Source organism: Taudactylus pleione, unplaced genomic scaffold (genome assembly GCF_031769625.1).
Source record: "Taudactylus pleione unplaced genomic scaffold, aTauple2 ptg000207l, whole genome shotgun sequence".
Lineage (NCBI taxonomy): Eukaryota > Metazoa > Chordata > Amphibia > Anura > Myobatrachidae > Taudactylus > Taudactylus pleione.
This window is the reverse complement of record NW_028284609.1, coordinates 4,530,825-4,552,147: the sequence shown is the minus strand read 5'-3', so window position 1 is coordinate 4,552,147 and position 21,323 is coordinate 4,530,825. Positions and strand designations below refer to the sequence as shown.

The 21,323-nt window shown below is 42.7% G+C and overlaps 1 protein-coding gene across 3 annotated transcripts in view; it reads left to right on the top strand.

The window, feature by feature from the left end:
• Positions 1–21,323, top strand: part of LOC148517857 (monocarboxylate transporter 2-like) — a 284,753-nt gene that overhangs the window by 201,777 nt on the left and 61,653 nt on the right. For 2 of the 3 annotated variants that reach the window (XM_088478118.1, XM_088478119.1), the window contains exon 5: positions 8,821–8,986. In XM_088478118.1, coding sequence (XP_088334244.1) covers positions 8,821–8,986 — 166 coding nt within the window. Of the gene's footprint in view, positions 1–8,820; positions 9,197–21,323 lie in introns of those variants that run through there. The other variant, XM_088478120.1, reaches the window with a different exon arrangement.

Here is a 21,323-nt window from a genome sequence, read left to right as displayed (position 1 = left end):
CACGCTTGTCGCTGCTGCTTTAAGGACGCAGGTGCGGCTACAGCCCACACATTTCACAAAGACAGAAAAAAAAAGAACAATATTTTTATTGTTTGTGTAGCACACTTTGAGGGTGTCACCACCCTTTAACAGACAGACGCACGCTTGTCGCTGCTGCTTTAAGGATGCAGGTGCGGCTACAGCCCACACATTTCACAAAGACAGAAAAAAAGAACAATATTTTTATTGTTTGTGTAGCACACTTTGAGGGTGTCACCACCCTTTAACAGACAGACGCACGGTTGTCGCTGCTGCTTTAAGGATGCAGGTGCGGCTACAGCCCACACATTTCACAAAGACAGAAAAAAAAATGAACAATATTTTTATTGTTTGTGTAGCACACTTTGAGGGTGTCACCACCCTTTAACAGACAGACGCACGCTTGTCGCTGCTGCTTTGAGGATGCAGGTGGAATCTAGACGGGATTTGGAACAGGGGACACACTACCTCCATCAATTGTCTAAATCCCACTGCACTAATGGTGGATACCGGACGCACGTCTAACACCAACATAGCAGTCAAGGCCTCAGTTAAACGTTTTGCTTCAGGATGACTGCTGTCGTACTTCATCCTCATTGCTAGGGACTGTTGGAGGGTCAATTGTTTAGTAAAAGTAGTGATGTTCCTACTTCCTCTCTGGGATGATGAACAACTCCCAGCAGCAGCAACAGCACTAGGAGGAAGTGGTTCTTGATCTTTCCCTATTTTATTTTTATCGGAGAACGTTTTGTCCTCCATTTATGTTATATTGATATATACGTGCAGCTAAAGCGCACACAAACACAGAAAATATTTTTTTATTTTTGCTGGAGAGTAGTGCACTTTGGGGGTTACACCACCCTTTAAGAAATGAGCCAGCTGGCTCTTTACTTATGGGACACAGAAAATAATTTTTTTTTTGGTTTGGACTGGAGTGTACTTTGGGGGTTACAGCACCCTTTAACGGTCAAGCCAGCCGGCCCTTTACTTATGACACAGGCGCACGCTTGGCACTACTTTGTTGATGCACGTGCGGCTACTGCGCACACAATTCACAAACACAGAAAATAATTTTTTTTTGGTTTGGACTGGAGTGTACTTTGGGGGTTACAGCACCCTTTAACGGTCAAGCCAGCCAGCCCTTTACTTATGACACAGGCGCACGCTTGGCACTACTTTGTTGATGCACGTGCGGCTACTGCGCACACAATTCACAAACACAGAAAATATTTTTTTTTGGTTTGGAGTGTACTTTGGGGGTTACAGCACCCTTTAACGGTCAAGCCAGCCGGCCCTTTACTTATGACACAGGCGCACGCTTGGCACTACTTTGTTGATGCACGTGCGGCTACTACGCACACAATTCACAAACACAGAAAATATTTTTTTCTTTGGTTTGGACTGGAGTGTACTTTGGTGATTACAGCACCCTTTAACGGTCAAGCCAGCCGGCCCCTTACTTATGACACAGGCGCACGCTTGGCACTACTTTGTTGATGCACGTGCGGCTACTGCGCACACAAACACAGAAAATATTTTTTTATTTTTGCTGGAGAGTAGTGCACTTTGTGGGTTACACCACCCTTTAAGAAATGAGCCAGCTGGCTCTTTACTTAAGGGACACAGGCGCACGCTTGGCGCTGCTTCTTTGTTGATGCATGTGCAGCCACATTGCACACAATTCACAAACACAGAAAATAATTTTTTTTTTGGTTTGGACTGGAGTGTACTTTGGGGGTTACAGCACCCTTTAACGGTCAAGCCAGCTGGCCCTTTACTAATGACACAGGCGCACGCTTGGCACTAATTTGTTGATGCACGTGCGGCTACTGCGCACACAATTCACAAACACAGAAAATATTTTTTTCTTTGGTTTGGACTGGAGTGTACTTTGGTGATTACAGCACCCTTTAACGGTCAAGCCAGCTGGCCCCTTACTTATGACACAGGCGCACGCTTGGCACTACTTTGTTGATGCACGTGCGGCTACTGCGCACACAAACACAGAAAATATTTTTTTATTTTTGCTGGAGAGTAGTGCACTTTGTGGGTTATACCACCCTTTAAGAAATGAGCCAGCTGGCTCTTTACTTATGGGACACAGGCGCACGCTTGGCGTTGCTCCTTTGTTGATGCATGTGCAGCCACAGTGCACACAATTCACAAACACAGAAAATAATTTTTTTTTTGGTTTGGACTGGAGTGTACTTTGGGGGTTACAGCACCCTTTAACGGTCAAGCCAGCTGGCCCTTTACTAATGACACAGGCGCACGCTTGGCACTACTTTGTTGATGCACGTGCGGCTACTGCGCACACAATTCACAAACACAGAAAATAATTTTTTTTTTGGTTTGGACTGGAGTGTACTTTGGGGGTTACAGCACCCTTTAACGGTCAAGCCAGCCGGCCCTTTACTTATGACACAGGCGCACGCTTGGCACTACTTTGTTGATGCACGTGCGGCTACTGCGCCCACAATTCACAATCACAGAAAATAATTTTTTTTTGGTTTGGACTGGAGTGTACTTTGGGGGTTACAGCACCCTTTAACGGTCAAGCCAGACGGCCCTTTACTTATGACACAGGTGCACGCTTGGCAATACTTTGTTGATGCACGTGCGGCTACTGCGCACACAATTCACAAACACAGAAAATAATTTTTTTTTGGTTTGGACTGGAGTGTACTTTGGGGGTTACAGCACCCTTTAACGGTAAAGCCAGCCGGCCCTTTACTTATGACACAGGCGCACGCTTGGCACTACTTTGTTGATGCACGTGCGGCTACTGCGCACACAATTCACAAACACAGAAAATATTTTTTTTTGGTTTGGAGTGTACTTTGGGGGTTACAGCACCCTTTAACGGTCAAGCCAGCCGGCCCCTTACTTATGACACAGGCGCACGCTTGGCACTACTTTGTTGATGCACGTGCGGCTACTGCGCACACAAACACAGAAAATATTTTTTTATTTTTGCTGGAGAGTAGTGCACTTTGTGGGTTACACCACCCTTTAAGAAATGAGCCAGCTGGCTCTTTACTTATGGGACACAGGCGCACGCTTGGCGCTGCTCCTTTGTTGATGCATGTGCAGCCACAGTGCACACAATTCACAAACACAGAAAATAATTTTTTTTTGGTTTGGACTGGAGTGTACTTTGGGGGTTACAGCACCCTTTAACGGTCAAGCCAGCTGGCCCTTTACTAATGACACAGGCGCACGCTTGGCACTACTTTGTTGATGCACGTGCGGCTACTGCGCACACAATTCACAAACACAGAAAATAATTTTTTTTTTGGTTTGGACTGGAGTGTACTTTGGGGGTTACAGCACCCTTTAACGGTCAAGCCAGCCGGCCCTTTACTTATGACACAGGCGCACGCTTGGCACTACTTTGTTGATGCACGTGCGGCTACTGCGCCCACAATTCACAATCACAGAAAATAATTTTTTTTTGGTTTGGACTGGAGTGTACTTTGGGGGTTACAGCACCCTTTAACGGTCAAGCCAGCCGGCCCTTTACTTATGACACAGGTGCACGCTTGGCACTACTTTGTTGATGCATGTGCGGCTACTGCGCACACAATTCACAAACACAGAAAATAATTTTTTTTTGGTTTGGACTGGAGTGTACTTTGGGGGTTACAGCACCCTTTAACGGTCAAGCCAGCCGGCCCTTTACTTATGACACAGGCGCACGCTTGGCACTACTTTGTTGATGCACGTGCGGCTACTGCGCACACAATTCACAAACACAGAAAATTATTATTTTTTTGGTTTGGACTGGAGTGTACTTTGGGGGTTACAGCACCCTTTAACGGTCAAGCCAGCCGGCCCTTTACTTATGACACAGGCGCACGCTTGGCACTACTTTGTTGATGCACGTGCGGCTACTACGCACACAATTCACAAACACAGAAAATATTTTTTTCTTTGGTTTGGACTGGAGTGTACTTTGGTGATTACAGCACCCTTTAACGGTCAAGCCAGCCGGCCCCTTACTTATGACACAGGCGCACGCTTGGCACTACTTTGTTGATGCACGTGCGGCTACTGCGCACACAATTCACAAACACAGAAAATATTTTTTTTTGGTTTGGAGTGTACTTTGGGGGTTACAGCACCCTTTAACGGTCAAGCCAGCCGGCCCTTTACTTATGACACAGGCGCACGCTTGGCACTACTTTGTTGATGCACGTGCGGCTACTGCGCACACAATTCACAAACACAGAAAATAATTTTTTTTTTGGTTTGGACTGGAGTGTACTTTGGGGGTTACAGCACCCTTTAACGGTCAAGCCAGCCGGCCCTTTACTTATGACACAGGCGCACGCTTGGCACTACTTTGTTGATGCACGTGCGGCTACTACGCACACAATTCACAAACACAGAAAATATTTTTTTCTTTGGTTTGGACTGGAGTGTACTTTGGTGATTACAGCACCCTTTAACGGTCAAGCCAGCCGGCCCCTTACTTATGACACAGGCACACGCTTGGCACTACTTTGTTGATGCACGTGCGGCTACTGCGCACACAATTCACAAACACAGAAAAAAATTTTTTTTTGGTTTGTAGTGTACTTTGGGGGTTACAGCACCCTTTAACGGTCAAGCCAGCTGGCCCTTTACTTATGACACAGGCGCACGCTTGGCACTACTTTGTTGATGCACGTGCGGCTACTGCGCACACAATTCACAAACACAGAAAATATATTTTTTTTTGGTTTGGACTGGAATGTACTTTGGGGGTTACAGCACCCTTTAACGGTCAAGCCAGCCGGCCCTTTACTTATGACACAGGCGCACGCTTGGTACTACTTTGTTGATGCACGTGCGGCTGCTGCGCACACAATTCACAAACAGAAAATTTTTTTTTTTTTGGTTTGGACTGGAGTGTACTTTGGGGGTTACAGCACCCTTTAACGGTCAAGCCAGCCGGCCCTTTACTTATGACACAGGCGCACGCTTGGCACTACTTTGTTGATGCACGTGCGGCTACTGCGCACACAATTCACAAACACAGAAAATAAAAATTTTTTTGGTTTGGACTGGAGTGTACTTTGGGGGTTACAGCACCCTTTAACGGTCAAGCCAGCCGGCCCTTTACTTATGACACATGCGCACGCTTGGCACTACTTTGTTGATGGACGTGCGGCTACTGCGCACACAATTCACAAACACAGAAAATAATTTTTTTTTTGGTTTGGACTGGAGTGTACTTTGGGGGTTACAGCACCCTTTAACGGTCAAGCCAGACGGCCCTTTACTTATGACACAGGCGCACGCTTGGCACTACTTTGTTGATGCACGTGCGGCTACTGCGCACACAATTCACAAACACAGAAAATATTTTTTTTTTGGTTTGGACTGGAGTGTACTTTGGGGGTTACAGCACCCTTTAACGGTCAAGCCAGCCGGCCCTTTACTTATGACACAGGCGCACGCTTGGCCCTACTTTGTTGATGCACGTGCGGCTACTGCGCACACAATTCACAAACACACGAAAAATATTATTTTTTTAGCACTTGGGGGGAGCACCCCTGATGGACAGAGCACCCCCTGGACAACACTACAGCACCCCTTTAGGACTGGGACACTGCACAGGACTTTGGAGTGGACACAGCCCCTATGTAGAACTGACTGCACAACACAGTCCAGGCAGCCCCTATGGACTTTGAAGTAGTGGACACAGCCCCTATTAACAACAGCAGCACAGCACAACACAGCCAGCCCCTATGGACTTTGAAGTAGTGGACAACAGCAGCACAGCGCAGCACAGCGCAGCACAGCACAGCACAACACTACTCTGCACTACACTACACTACACTACACAGCCCAGCCAGCCCTAACTCCCACCCTCCCTCTTCACTGTCCACAGCCGAGTGAGAAAATGGCGCCGACGCAGGTACCTTATATAGGATCCAAAACCTGCGAGACTCGGAAGGCGGGATGATGACGTTTTGCCTCGATTTCAGATCCGAGTCAGGCGGGAAAAGTCGAGCCTGACTCGGATCTGCCTCGGATCGGGGGGGCTCGGGGGGGTTCGGATTTCAGAAATCCGAAACCTGCTCACCCTTAATATATATATATATATATATATATATATATACCTTACCTAAATATACAGTACAGTAATTCTATATATTGCAATCATGTTTAATTTAAAAATTGGAATGACAGGGGCAGCATCAGAGAACATGGGAGTTACTAATCCTTTATTGTATTGCCTGGATATCTTAAATAGAGTTCAACAATTGTATATATTAGTATGCAGACATTTCTTTTTTTATACATTTGGAAATGTGACAAATGTTTACACTTTTACAGATTTAGAGCCGTATTCAATTAGGTGCGAAAAGTCCCATTTGGGATACTTGAAAATGGGTGCTAGCATATCTTAAAGTTGCTAAAGTGAAGTGTTAAAATTTTTTTAAATCCACCTGCCGCAACCACCTGCACACTTAAAAACACCTGGGGCATCCTTGGGGACCCCGCTGGAGTCTATTTCGCTAGTTTTTAAGTTTGTCCCCCAACTTTTTACTTTTTCGACCCCCTTTTTCACACTAATTTTTTGGGGTGTTCATAAGTATTTTTTAATCTTTTTTTTACACAGTTTACCTTTGGGGGGGCTGTCCCAAGGGTGCAGGTTGGTTCCCGCAAGTTTGCACCCCAAAAACCCAATTCTGCTATTTTTTTATACAGCTTTCATAGGCGAATCTTTTTCACCTGTTCCAATGCATTGACTTTCCACACCGGCGAAAAGTCTTTGGAATTGAGAACAGGGATAAGTTTTCTCCTGGCGAAATCATGTCACCGGCGAAACTTTTCCACAGAAACTGGCTTTTTGCATCTATTTGAATACCAGAATCTTCCATATACAAAGTCATGCATGTAATTATTAACTGTTTTTCTTCAGGCTCCAGAATACTTGTATTTTTATAGGGCAAATGTTGGCTTGCAATAGAATTGCTAAAATTTGAATAAGTTCAAGTATAAAAAATCAATATTTAAAATAATGTGGTAAAAGATTTACACCAAGAATAACCCCTTCCTACCACCAAATATCTGCCATAGTTATCCAGTCAGCTGCAGTCAGCACTTTGTCTTAATTGAATGATAACATTACTATTGATTCAGCAAAGGGTTGAGGCAAAGGAGCTGTAAGTATTTCACAAACAACATGGGTCACAGTTGGGGGCCCTGGTAGGTTTTCATGTTGGGAAGAAAAATATTCTTGTTGTAAAATTATCCAGGGTGAACATTTTATTTAAAGAAGAGACAATCCAAAGATGAATCAGGCTAACCTGATAACAGCACAGAAGCCCATGTTTCTAGAATTTGTACCTTTCATTAAAAAATACTAAAAATTATCTCATGCAGTATCGTTAACTTTTGTTTAAGTTTAATAAGTAGTATTTTCCTGCAGAATTATGAACATTGCTTATTATTGCATTTATATCCATAAATTATGCAATATTATGAGCATTTCATGCATTAACTAACATTACTGAAAAATAGCAAAAACAAAACTATGGCAAAATAATTATAAACACAGATGCAATGCTGTTTTATTTATGCTAGCATACAACTCCCCCAATGATTCTTATATACTGCAATGAGACTTGAAAATAATTCAGTTGAAAAAATAATAGGTAAAACATTTTATGAAAGCAAGCAAAAAAAAAAAGGAGAAAATGAAATCTTCTACAGCAATCTGCCAGGAGCCATGTGGAGCGTATTCTCACTAAAAAACACAAGTGGCCTGCAAGGAGTCATAAGCACAGGAGCAGTAATAGAAAGTTTAAATATGTTATCCTTCTGTTATGTCTTCATATTATTTATCAGTGCTGCATAATACTGAGACCCCTGTTGTGCTGCATAAGACAAGGGCTTTTAGTGTGAGATCACATAAATACCCTCCTGCTGCTCAGCTCTTTATTGAGGTTATGAGTAATTGTGTGGAGCTTAGAAACACACTCATAACATGACCTGTAACTCAAAAAGCTTAGCACTAAAAGATACCTGAAAACACCAACATTCTTATCAGTAGCAGCATTATATAGAAAAAAAAGTAAAAGACTGGTATGTTTATTTATAACTGTGGGCGAGACTTATGATACAAAATTGCTAATCGTGTCAATATTTGTCACTTTATTTCCTTGGTATGGTTAGACCTGAGGATATTGTAGCACTTTGCAGCTATAACATATACACTTTTGCTATCTCTCTATCACTTCTATTCTCTGCTACCATCGGCTTAGTTTTCATAGATAATAAGTAATTTTAGATGCTTTTATTACAAAAGTCCTAAAATGCGTACTAAAAAAAAGCACAGACGATTTTCTTTATGTGTCTGCACCCATGACACCCATTCTTATGGGAAGTGCATGTCAAAATGGCAGCTTCTGAGTGGGCTTCAAAACATTGTATCTTCTAATGGGATAAACTTGGCTGAATAGTGTATGCCTAGCTAAATATTTAACTGAGAGCATGAATGTACCTTGAATTGCGCTGGTAATAACAATGATGGAATTTATTTTTGAAGAAGTAAATATTTGCTGTAAATTAAATTCTAGATGTGAGCAGGAGCAATAAAGAGTGTTCCATGTAGAGATGTGCTGTTCGGTTCTCCAGAATTAGAAATCCACCCAAATTTTGTGAATCCGGGTAAATCCGGGTCATGGTTCTGATCTTTTTGTGGTTCAGAATTCAGATTTTAAATCCGAATTTTGGGTTTTGGACTGCATAAATTACATGATTTTAGCTGCTTTTAAACTTTTTATCATTTTTTTTAAAATACAGATCCAAAACAACAACACTCGAGGGTGGTTTTGCAAAACCAAATCCAGATCCAAAACCTTGAAGGAGATACAGATCCAAAACCAAAACACGGGGGTCGGTACACAATCCTCGTTCCATGGTTAGTGGGTACCTGTCACAAAGGACACTTTTTAGAGGCGTTAATGAGGTAATGCAAATCGAGGCTCTACCTTTACTTTTAATGTGTGCATTTTTTCTACACTTATACAGAGTAACATTAATTTCATATTAGTAATATTTTGGTGAATGTTGGTGGTGGTTTATTTCTCTGTAGTTCCTATTTTGGGACTCAAGTTCGGTATCTTTGCACCTTCCCTTTGACTTGACAATACAGTGTAAAACATGTAACATTTGTTGTAAGGAGACTGATTGCTCTTTCTAAGCTAAATATGTATTTAAAATATAATTAAAAAAATATTCATCATAATTTATATGTATGTGACATAGAGTGAGTTTTTTTTCTTTATTTACCACATGGCTCTCAATAAGCCCTTAGTCAGAGATTTATAAAATAATAAAAAATGTCTTCTCTTAATTTCTCAGTGTGCAGAATCACATCCAGATAGAAGTGGTGTTTCCTCCTAGATTTATTAAATAATATATGTGTCAGGCAGTACATAAACTTGGAGCATCACACTTGTACTACTAAGCAGGTATATATTGAATTACTTAGGATTTTTTGCTGTATACCCCCATGACACAGGACAGGCTAGCTGGATGCCTTCTTCCAGGTAACGGTACTTACTGTTAAAGATGCGCACAGCCCCCCATGTTTTGTTTTTTGTAAAACCACTCTCACATGTTTTGGTTTTGCAAAACCACCCTCAAGTGTTTTGGTTCTCTTTAGCTTTTGGATTTCTTTAAAATTGATAAAAACAGCTAAAACCATGTTGGACCTGTTTTTGTTCTTACAATTTTATTAACATCGATAACATTAATTTCCTATCAATTTTGACCAACAAACAAAATTGTTTGAAACTTCCTTACCACTTGGCGTTACAATGTAACTGGATTGGAGAAAGAGATATTGGAGGAATACTGGGCTAGTATGAAGGTACATTTAATAAGTACAAGCCCTAAAAATCCAGGACTATGTCAAAACCAAGATGTGTTCAGGTAAACTCCATTAGTTTGGCTCCTGAGAGCTCGCAAACAACTCCCTAACAATCAGTTAATTCTGTTCCAAGGGACAATCCATTTAATTTACAACAACATTATAGCTTTAGTATTTTTGGATTCATGGGAACATCATGGGATGAAGATTTTGCTATACTGTCCACTAGCTTAGAACACTGTGCTTATTCTAATCCCAATCATACAATTTTTTTTGAAGCACTATAGATTAGAGATGAGTGGTTTGGTTTTGCTGAAAATACACCCAAACTTTGGGGTTCCAAGTCAAACCTAGTCCCAGCTCAGATCACTTTGGGGCTCAGTAAAACCGAGTTCACCAAGTTCTGAACTCGGACCTAAACACTGGATCTTGTGTGCTTTGGATAGCATTTGAGTCCCTCCCTCGTGATTTCAGGTGCTGTATGTGGTGATCAAAATTGAATGAAAATTACTGGAAATTAATGTTATTGATGTTAATAATACTATAGAAACTAAAATAGGTCCAAGTTACATGATTTTAGCTGTTTTTATTAATTTTTAAAGAAACCTAAAACCAAAACATTTGAGGGTGGTTTTGCCAAGCTACAACCAAAACATGGGAGTTCATGCACATCTCTACTATAAATACTTCTTATTTTACTGCAGGTGCAATTCTTTTAGCAGCTTTTAGAATCAGCCTCTCTGCTCATATTTCTCAAGTTCACCTTAGTGTCACAAATCATATAATAACGGAAAATGAGAGCAACAGCTGTAAAACTGTCCTTGCAAGAATACATACACCATCTGGAGTGAGCACTTTACTCTGAATCAAATATATTCTTGTGTAAACTTTAGAATTACTTACCATACCAGAACCCAAAGTATTACAGCAAATACACTCTCCAATATCATTTGTCCAGAACATTCTGTCACAAAGAAATCTACCACCATTCTGCTGATTTAACCATCACGCCTGTGGAGACTCTACAAGATGACCTACCAGTCTGTATTTATATCCAAAACTTTGTTCAATATGTTCTGCAGCAAAACTGCCAAGGATAGGGTAATCTTTAAAACCTTGGCTCTCATTTTTAATTTCTGGAGGGCTACCTTAACATAAAGCATCAAAGATTATGTTAAAACATGTCCAATTTGTGCAAGTCTCAGCAACCTATTCTAGGGATACCACCACTCTTTCCTATACCCACTCAACCCTAAATCAAGCAAGTTTTAAACAGAAGTTTACATACTATCTTGCTTTATTTTGTTTCCAGCTGCAACTCATTCATGGGTCTAACATATTTGAGAGCTCTCACAGATGTGTCTTGTTTATCAAGCTTTACTGTAAGCTGAAATAGAGAAATTCCTCTAATAGAAACACAACATTTTTTTTCTGGAGCTTTTAAAATTAAACTTTCATTGAAAAAAATGAGTCCCAAAAAATCTACTATAGCACTTTATTAAGTATAAAATAAAACCATCTTTCTTGATTCATCATAGTCCAACTAAGAAATAAAATATTTTCTTATTCTTGATCTAATGTTGTGAATGTTAAAAAATACAAATCCCATGAAAATGACTCACTCCACACCTACATTTTAATTTGCAGTAAGGTGTCTGCAGACTGAGTGGAGGTAACTAAAAATTAATAGTAATTTTTCCCTATTCAGCCTCATGTTTTTTCTTAAAGTGACTAACAGTTACCTCCAATTCATTCATGTAAGCCATGCCATGGACATAATAATTTGATTCACAAAGTACACCACTGCATACATTTATACATTTTTCTCCCTTCTATGCTTCTAATGGCAACCTCTATAATATATGGAGTGAGCAAAACGCTATGAAAATGTGGCATAGGTTCCATCATCTGACATTTTAGGCATGATTCACAGTATTTCTTGATATCAGAATATTATTCAGTACAAATAACTATATGCTCTTTTATTTTCAAATAATCCAAAAGTCCTTCAAATACATTTTGATCAGTCACATCTAGGACAGGTAATATCAGGCAATAATTTCGCAATGTATTTTATCTACCTTGTAGAATAAGTTGCTACTTGCCATTTGAGGATCCAGGTGCTTGAGGTTTCTCATTCAATACTTTAATGTTTTCACATGCTTAAGCTAATGTGGCATATTTTAACTTCGGACTCCCAACATAATCAGAGACAAATGAGGAGCCTGCAAGTATAACTAGTGGGGTGGTTGCACCAGACCCCCACCTTTTGGAGCCCCTGAGGATTCATGCTGGTATTCATCATTATTATCATGTATCTTTACACCTGGCCTGAAAAAGAAGCATTATATGAGGTGTTTGGGAGATTCAACAAAGTCTAACAAGTGTGCATGTCCATAATCATGTGTACAAGCTTAGTGCAGGAAAGTGTATGTTACATTCCCAAAAAGGAATTGTTTTTAGCTTTAACTCCCAAATAAGACCCTAGGGGGTATATTTACTAAAGTGAGAGTTTTTAGAAGTGGAAATGTTGCCCATTGCAACCAATAAGATTCTAACTATTATTTTCTAGAAGGTGCTAGTTAAATGATATATAGAATCTGATTGGTTGCTATGGGCAACAACTCCTCTTCTAAAAACTCTCCCTTTAGTAAATAAAAAATACTTGAATCCTACATGATAATAGAAATTCAGAGGTATTGGTTTACATATACCTCTGAATTTCTATTATCATGTAGGATTCAAGTATTTTTGATTTATCTGCAGTGTGCTGGGGGGCAATTTTCTTTTTTCTGTGTTCAGTGTAAACCCCGCCCTTTACAAGCACCTGTAGTATATTAAGCTGATTGAGCAACTACCATATTTTTTGCTTGCAGTTTGGAGGCATGAAAGGAGTCAGCATTAGGAGGAGGTGCAGATCCTTATAGTGCCATGTGGAGGTTTTTTGGGGTACCTCCAAGGTAAGTTAGCTCTCAGCTCATACATGTACTGTTATCATGCAGTACATCAATTTGTTATTATATGACCCAGAGTGGGTGCTACTATTATGTAGCAATAATTATTTTGGGGTGAGCGTTTGAGAGTGGGGCCCCGGGATTGTTCTGCTGGACCTTGCTCATGGCATCACCACTTAATTCACATAGAATATTTTTTCACTTTTCTATGCGTTTGTGTATTATTTAGGTCATTTTAATTCTTTTACATCTCATTAACACTTATTGATTTATCTTTACACACCTATCCTTTAACACTTCACTATCACCTTTTTTCCCCTTTTCGTGTGATGCCCTGGGGATGGTCCTTGGCTGGAATTTTTTGGGGTGCCTTGCTTCTCGGACGTGAACCCCTTAATTTTAGGGACGCTGGTATAGAGGAGCGTTGACGACGGCCCAGCGCTTATTCATATATTTGCAAATGTATGTAAACCAATACCTCTGAATTTCTATTATCATGTAGGATTCAAGTATTTTTGATTTATCTGCAGTGTGCTGGGGGGCAATTTTCTTTTTTCTGTGTTCAGTGTAAACCCCGCCCTTTACAAGCACCTGTAGTATATTAAGCTGATTGAGCAACTACCATATTTTTTGCTTTTAGATACTCACTCTGACCCTGGACTGGGATTCAGAGTATCAGGAGAAACATACAGACTGACTGGACAGACAGACACATTGAGAGTGCACCCATATTCTCCTGTGGAAACAGATTTCCATCTTCACTAATCTGTATGCTGGGTGCCTTAAAACAACATGTTCTGCTTTCATCTGAACAAATTTCATTCCTCCCCTCTACTCACAGTCCACTGCAGCACTCCAAGTTTCAGTATAACAGACAACATGTAACATTCATTTTCAGCACCCAGGGGGGCATATGAGCCCCAGGAAACAGTCCTAAGGGTGGCCCTCATGCTAGTCATGCATCATTGGCTAAGTGTGAAGTGGAGATTAACAGTTATATAGCCAGGTTCATTACATCTCTAAAACTTTATCTAGCTCAGGTCCCTGGCTTGAGATCCTAGCATGGGGTTGGATGTTGTTGTGGGCCTACCATCATTTTCATACCCCTGCACTTCATCTCACCCACATCCTTTGAGGTAATTTGCACCCCTACAGTAACATGAACTGCAATGTGGGCTGTATTGGAGGATCATCTTGAAGAAACTGCTGTACCTTCCCATTGGGATCCACTTTTTTTTGTATCCACTTGTCTTATTAGCACCAATTTTACAGTAATTTGGGTAGATCTTGACTCCTCATATTGATTATATTATAAATTTGTGGCCATGTTGATTGTTTTATATAGGAACTCCGGTTGTAGACTAGTTGAGCTTGATCAGCCATGTTAACTCATAGTCTAATATTTAACCTTTTAGACTAGAGAAGGCCTTGGTGTCCTGTATGCTGAGATCAAAATATTCATTTTAGGTTCTCCAGCCAGTTAAGGTGCCCATTGCTCTGTTGGTAAGGAAGTCCTGCTTTTTACAGATACTAGTACATTGGTTTTAGCTTACACACTCAGTACTTTCTTATGCACTCGATGTGTAATAGTACTTTTGTTGCATTAGTGATGTACAAAAATACATGTTGTGCCATACAGGGCTATTTGGAGCTGTTTGAGAATAGCTGTATATGGACTACATTTTTGCAATGTTTGTATCCCTCTTGGATAGCTTTTGGTTGCCAAATAAGCAACAACACCTTTCTTAGTTTTCTATAAACATCGCTAGTCAGAATTGCAGTATATGTTTAGTGTTTTTCAAAAATATCAATAATGATTTATTTACACTCCATAAAAAAAGAAATAGGAATTTATATTATGTTATAAGATATTAAAATGCTACAATACCTAGTTTGATAGATACATTTTCCTATTTCTTTACTAAACCAGAGAAGATTTCATACTAAGCTTCCAAGAGCTCTATGCTTAAACTGTCATGAAGCAAAGCCACAAATCATTCCTCTCTAAGGCCTTTAAAGTTCATAGAATAAATTTACCAGACACCGATTGCTTTTGGAAAACAACCAAATCAACTCCCTCAACCAACAATTATCTTTATACTTGACATATTAAGGTCTATGCATTCTAAAGAAGAATTGAGAAATATTACGACAAAACCAGCTTTGACTATGGTTTCTTAACAGGTTGTCTTTCTACGGATTTTCAAAGTGAAAAAATATATACAAAATACTGAACATAATATCTTTTAAAATCATCTGTTAAGCCTTTTACTGTGTGTAATACTAGAGTGATTAGTATAACATAATATAGAAGTAGGCTGCTAGGCCATTTAGGATGTTAGGGTGTTTAGTTCTAAAGTGTGTCGAGCATTTAAAATCAATATTAGCGTTATACCAGCGTTAAACCGTAGGAAAACAGATGGAAAACATACTGCAAGCCAGCACTAACACAGATGGACTACACTCAAGCTACACAAAGTCAACAAAATCATCAAAACTAATTTCTGCAGTCTGCATAACCTGCACAATCTACACTGATCTCCCTGATTTGGACACTGCCAAACTTTTCCCCTCAGCTGCAGCTTCTTGCATTGTAATTTCAGTTTCTGAGAAACATCTGAATGCACATCCCGAACAATGTCATTTGCTTTATATACACATGATTACCCTGTCTAAATGTACTTCTTACCAGTGTATTATTTACTGCTCTTCATTTGACTTTTATTCCTCCAACACTATTTACCTATTCTCTTCCACTACCTCACTGCATTATTACAATGCCTAATTGTCTGCCTCTAAATACCTGCATGCTCTGCTGTGCTTGCCTGCCCACCTCCTATTTGCTCACTTGTCATCCTTTGCTTTCACTCCACCCTGAGTCAGCCACCATGCCTCCTTGCCCCTGCACCATACCAACCATCTCCACTGACTTACACCTTCCCCTTAGATCTAGCCCACACCCCCTCACCCACAACCCAACCAATCTCATCCACATATCCCCCGTCCCCTCCCTCCCATTTTCTTGTGCCCTCTGGAATACCAGATCTGTCTGCAATAAACTGCCCGTTATCCACGACCTCTTTATTTCTCCACTCTTTAAATCTTCTCGCCATCACTGAAACCTGGCTCTCCTACTCTGACACTGCATCCGCTGCTGTGCTCTCCTATGGGGGCCTCTCCTTCACCCACTCTGTCAGACCTGACAACTGCCAAGGCGGCGGAGTGGGCATCCTCTTATCCCCCAACTGCACCTTTCGCATTATCCCACCTGAGCCCTCCCTTTCTTTCTCCACCTTTGAAGTCCACTCTATCGGTCTCTTCTACCCCATTCATCTCTGTGTTGCAGTCATCTACCATTCCCCAGGCTCCCCCACCCCAATCCTTGACAACTTTGCTGTCTGGCTTCACCACTTCCTCTCTGCTGACCTCCCCTCTATAATCCTTGGTGACTTTAACATCCCTATTGACATCACAAATTCACTTCATTTCAGGTTTGTCCTCTCTTCCTACAGCTCGGCGCTCTCCCTCGCCAAGCAATTCTTCTTCCAGTCACTCATCTCCTCTCAGTCTTCCAATCCCCACTGCCTCTTTGGTACTTTCAACACTCTACTTCACCCCCAACTCCACCCCTTCCATCCTCCCTCACTACATTTGACTTTGCCTCTTTGTTCTCTTCCAAAATTGAGGCAATTCATCACAATATATCCTCCAATCTCCCTGCTGCAACCCCACCATCCGCACCTTGGAGCCACCCCACCTTGTGCTCCTTCAGCCCCACCACGGATGACAAGGTCCACTGCCTCATCTTGTCCTCTCCCCTGTCCACCTGCCCCCTTGACCCCCTCCCTTCTCACATTCTACGCTCCCTCTCCTCCACCGCCTGCTTCCACCTTGCTCACCATTTCAACTTATCTCTCTCCACCAACATCTATCCCTCATCATTCAAACATGCTCTTGTCACACCTAGCCTTAAAAAACCCAACCTCGACCCATTCTCACCTGACAATTACCGCCCCATTTCTCTTCTCCCTTTTGCCTCCAAACTACTTGAGCAGTTTGTCTACAGCTGCATCACCTGCTATCTCTCTGACAACTCCATCTTTGATCCTCTACAATCTGGCTTTCACCCACTTCACTCCACCAAAACTGCCCTGGCCAAAGTCACCAAAGACCTGCTTGCAGCCAAATCCAGGGGCCACTTCTCTCTGTTCATCCTCCTGGACCTCTCTGCAGCCTTTGACACCGTGGATTATACTCTCCTCCTTTGCACTCTTCAGACCTTTGGCATCTCTTACACCATCCATGCCTGGTTCACCTCTTACCTCACCAACCTCTCCTTTCTGTGTCTGCCTCTTGCTCCCCCTCCCCCTCTTTCACCCTTTCCATTGGTGTCCTGCAGGGTTCTGTCCTGGGCCCACTGCTCTTTTCCATGTACACTTCTAAACTAGGAGAACTCATCAGCTCTTTTGGCCTCAAATACCACCACTATGCCGATGACACGCAACTATACCTCTCCTCTCCTGAACTTTCCCTTTCTGTCCTCTCTCAGGTATCCAGTTGCCTCTCCACCATCTCTTCCTGGATGTCTGGGCACTCTCTGAAGCTCAACATGGGCGAAACCAAACTCATCATCTTTCCCCTTAATATAGTCTCCACTCCAACCAATCTCACTATCACTGTTGACAACACCATCATCTCCCCTGTCCCCCAACTTCGCTGCTTGGGTGTCACCCTTGACTCCACCCTCTCCTTCAAACCCCACATTCAATCTCTGGCTCAATCCTGTCAGTTCCAGCTATGCAACATCACTCGCATTAAGGGCCTGATTCAGACCCACTCGCGAGGGTCGATGGTGTGCACTGCGCATGTGCATGATGGAGGGAGCTCCATCGTGCGCATGCGCGAGACGCGACGAGCAAAGGACTTTCCTTCGCTCGTTGTGTCTGATCAAAGGGGGCGTGCTGTCGATGTTGATTGACAGCATGCCCCCTTTGGTGGGTGTGCCGGGGGCATGCCTACCATCAGAAGCCGGCCCCACTGACATCACTAGTGATGTCAGTGGGAGTGATTTTGGCTCTGATAGAGCCAAAATCACTCCTGGTCTTGCGGTTGAGAAACTCAACCGCAGGCTTCTGCTCACACTGGCGATGGTCGCGATGATCAAGACCATCGCGACCATCATCCTGCACACTCATATAGGCTGTGGGTGGTGACCCACAGCTATACGAGTGTCCAGGAGGACGCTCCATATTTATGGAGGTGGGCCCTGATTCAGAGCGAGCGCTCTGGTAAGAGCGTCCGGCTCTGAATCAGGGCCTAAGCCTTTCCTCTCCCAAAATGCCACCAAACTGATTATTCATTCACTAATAATTTCTCGGCTCGACTACTGCAACTTTCTCGTTACTGGCCTCCCACGTTGCCATCTTGCTCTCCTCCAGTCTGTTCTCAATGCTGCAGCTAGTCTTATCTTCCTCTCCTACTGTTCCACTTCTGCTGCTCCCCTCTGCCAAAACCTGCACGGGCTCCCATTCCCCTACAGAATCCTCTTTAAACTCCTCACCTTCACATACAAGGCCCTCTCTAACTCTACTGCTCCCTACATCTCCAATCTCATCTTCTTACATATTTCCTCCCACTCACTCCGGCATGCCAATGACCGTTACCTCTCCTCCACCCTCGTTACTTCATCTCATGCTCATATCCAAGATTTTGCCCGTGCAGCCCCCCTTCACTGGAATGAGCTCCCTCACTCAATCAGGCTCTCCCCGACCTTGCAGAGTTTCAAACGTGCACTGAAAACCCTCCTGTTCATCAAAGTATACCCTTCCACCACATAACCGTTTCACCAAGTCTCTGGCACTCCTGCCTCAGCCATCTCTACCTTGCCTACTTCCTGCACTCAGGTCACCCTCTACATACTCATGCCTCATGTCATCTGTCTGTCTACCCTCTCCCCTAGATTGTAAGTTCCTAGGAGCAGGGTCCTCCTCTTCTCTAGCACTTCTATGACAGCCTTCACTTTCCCAGCTGTATTGTGTTTGGAGAATTGTGTTGCTAATTGTTACTTGTGCTCTGTTTATAATTTGGTTACTGTATTGTAATATTCTGTGTACCTTTTACTGTATGTATGGCACTGCGGATCACTTGTGGCGCCCTATAAATAAAATTTAATAATACTAATAATAATAATATACAATTTAAAATAATGTTTTGTACATCTCATAACCTTGTGTCCCAGGACAGTCTCACTTTTCTACACAAAATAGTTACTTCACTAGAGAATACTTGCCTAGACTCCTCTGTATCCTCCTGTATTGCGTCATCATGAATATGTCATGTGAATACTAGAAATAATTCAATTTACAGACACATAATTCATTTATGCAGTGAATTCTAGATATATATAAGTATTTTAAACAAGAAACCACCTACTAGTTTTCTAGTATAAGCTGAACTACATAACAAAGTAGAGAGACTCAGGTCAAACTAATAAATGGCAAAGTTGCCCTGAGCAGTAGGCATACACATTAGTGTCTGATGGATGGCAAGTCCTGCTCAGTCCAGGTTCTGATAACCAAATAAGCAGGTATGCAGGATAAAGACAGAGGCAGGTCAGGTCTGGTCCAAGATCTGGCAAAAAGATATCCAAGTATGTAGGATAAAGGCAGAGGCAGGCCAGGTTTGGTTAAAGGTCTGCCAACATGGTATCCAACTGTACAGAACAAAGGCAGTTGGGAAAATCTCTGGTGGGCCCCCGGACTTGTAACTCCACCCACTTCTGTGGATGGGCAGGGCTACCCTGCAGCACTTCTACCACAACCATGCTGGCCAGGAGCACCTGCAATTACATTAACATAATGGTGCAAGCTTCTTCCGACCGGTGAATGATTCTAAAATGTCACCACCACTGCTCTGCGGGCTGGAACCCCCGGAGTTGTAGCTCCAATCCTCCAATAAGTGGGTGGGTCCAAGCCCACAGAACAGTGGTGGTGACAGTGACACTTTAGAATCATTCACCGGATGGCAGCAGCTTACACCACTATAGTATTGTAAGTGCAGCTGCAGAAAACAGTGGTGGTGACAGTGACACGTTTTTAGACTCATTCACTGCCTGGTAAGTTGGGCAAATTAGAATGAAAAAATTGTTTCATTACCTTCCAAGGCTTCTACTGCAGATGAGGAGTTTCCGTAGATTCAAATATTAAATCTCTTGTAGTAGCTGCAGTAGGAGGCAGTAAGCAAATAAATCCTTCAGACTTCCCTAGAACTCTTGGGGCCTGATTCAGAGCCGGACGCTCTGACCAGAGGGCTCGCTCTGAATCAGGGCCCACCTCCATAAATATGGAGAGTCCTCCAGGATGCTCGTATAGCTGTGGGTCACCACCCACAGCATATACGAGCGTGCAGGATGTTGGTCGCGATGGTCATGACGAGCAGTAGCCTGCGGTTGAGTTTCTCAACCGCAAGGCCAGGAGTGATTTTGGAGAGCCAAAATCACTCCCACTGACATCACTAGTGATGTCAGTGGGGCCGGCTTCTGACAGTAGGCGTTCCCTTGGGAACGCCTCCGTCTGGCAGTCACGCCCCCGGCACGCCCATCAAAGGGGGCATGCTGTCAATCAACATCGACAGCATGCCCCCTTTGATCAGACACTACGAGCGAAGGAAAGTCCTTTGCTTGTCGCGTCTCGCGCATGCGCACGACGGAGCTCCCTATGTCGTGCGCATGCACAGTGCAGACCATCGACCCACTTGCGAGTGGACAGCCGCTCGCGAGTGGGTCTGAATCAGGCCCTTGGTTCCATAATGGAGGAGATGAACGAGGGTCACATAGGTCTCTCCAGTCTCTCTACACAAGGCTCCTAGTGCAGCTGAAAACTAATTGTGCAGCATACGGTAGTCAGTTCATTTTTCCGTATTTGTTTGGTTTATATTAAATTTTGGAACCTGTGTTGCCATTAGAATGTGATTTAGTATTCATTTTATGATTTTGACCTTTAGCTTGAAGTAGAAATTATTGACTGTATGCTAAGGGCCTGATTCAGAGATGGACGCTAATTTGATTGCAGCTGCTTATTCGCACAGACCGCAGCTGTGAAAATATGCTAATAGTTACAAAGCTTACCAGAGCATAGAGATGCCCACCGCTGCCTCCTCATCTGCGTCTGATGTCACTTACCAGCGTAAAAGTTGCTAACATAGATGCACATCTACCAGCCATGAAGCCCTGCATCAGGTCTGACCTTTCTCAAATACAGCAACTCTCCTGACATGCAGAGAGCTCTCATGCTGTGTATGTGAATGCAATGGCAATGGAACGCAATGGCTAATTTATGCACGCTCATGTAACGGCGTTTAAATGGTCAGACACTCCTGCGGATTTCTAACCGCCCCCTGTTACCTCCTCCAAATGGTGACTTCCTGTCACTCGCTTTGCGAATGGGTTCTCTGTGAATTGCGAGACAATTGCTGCACTG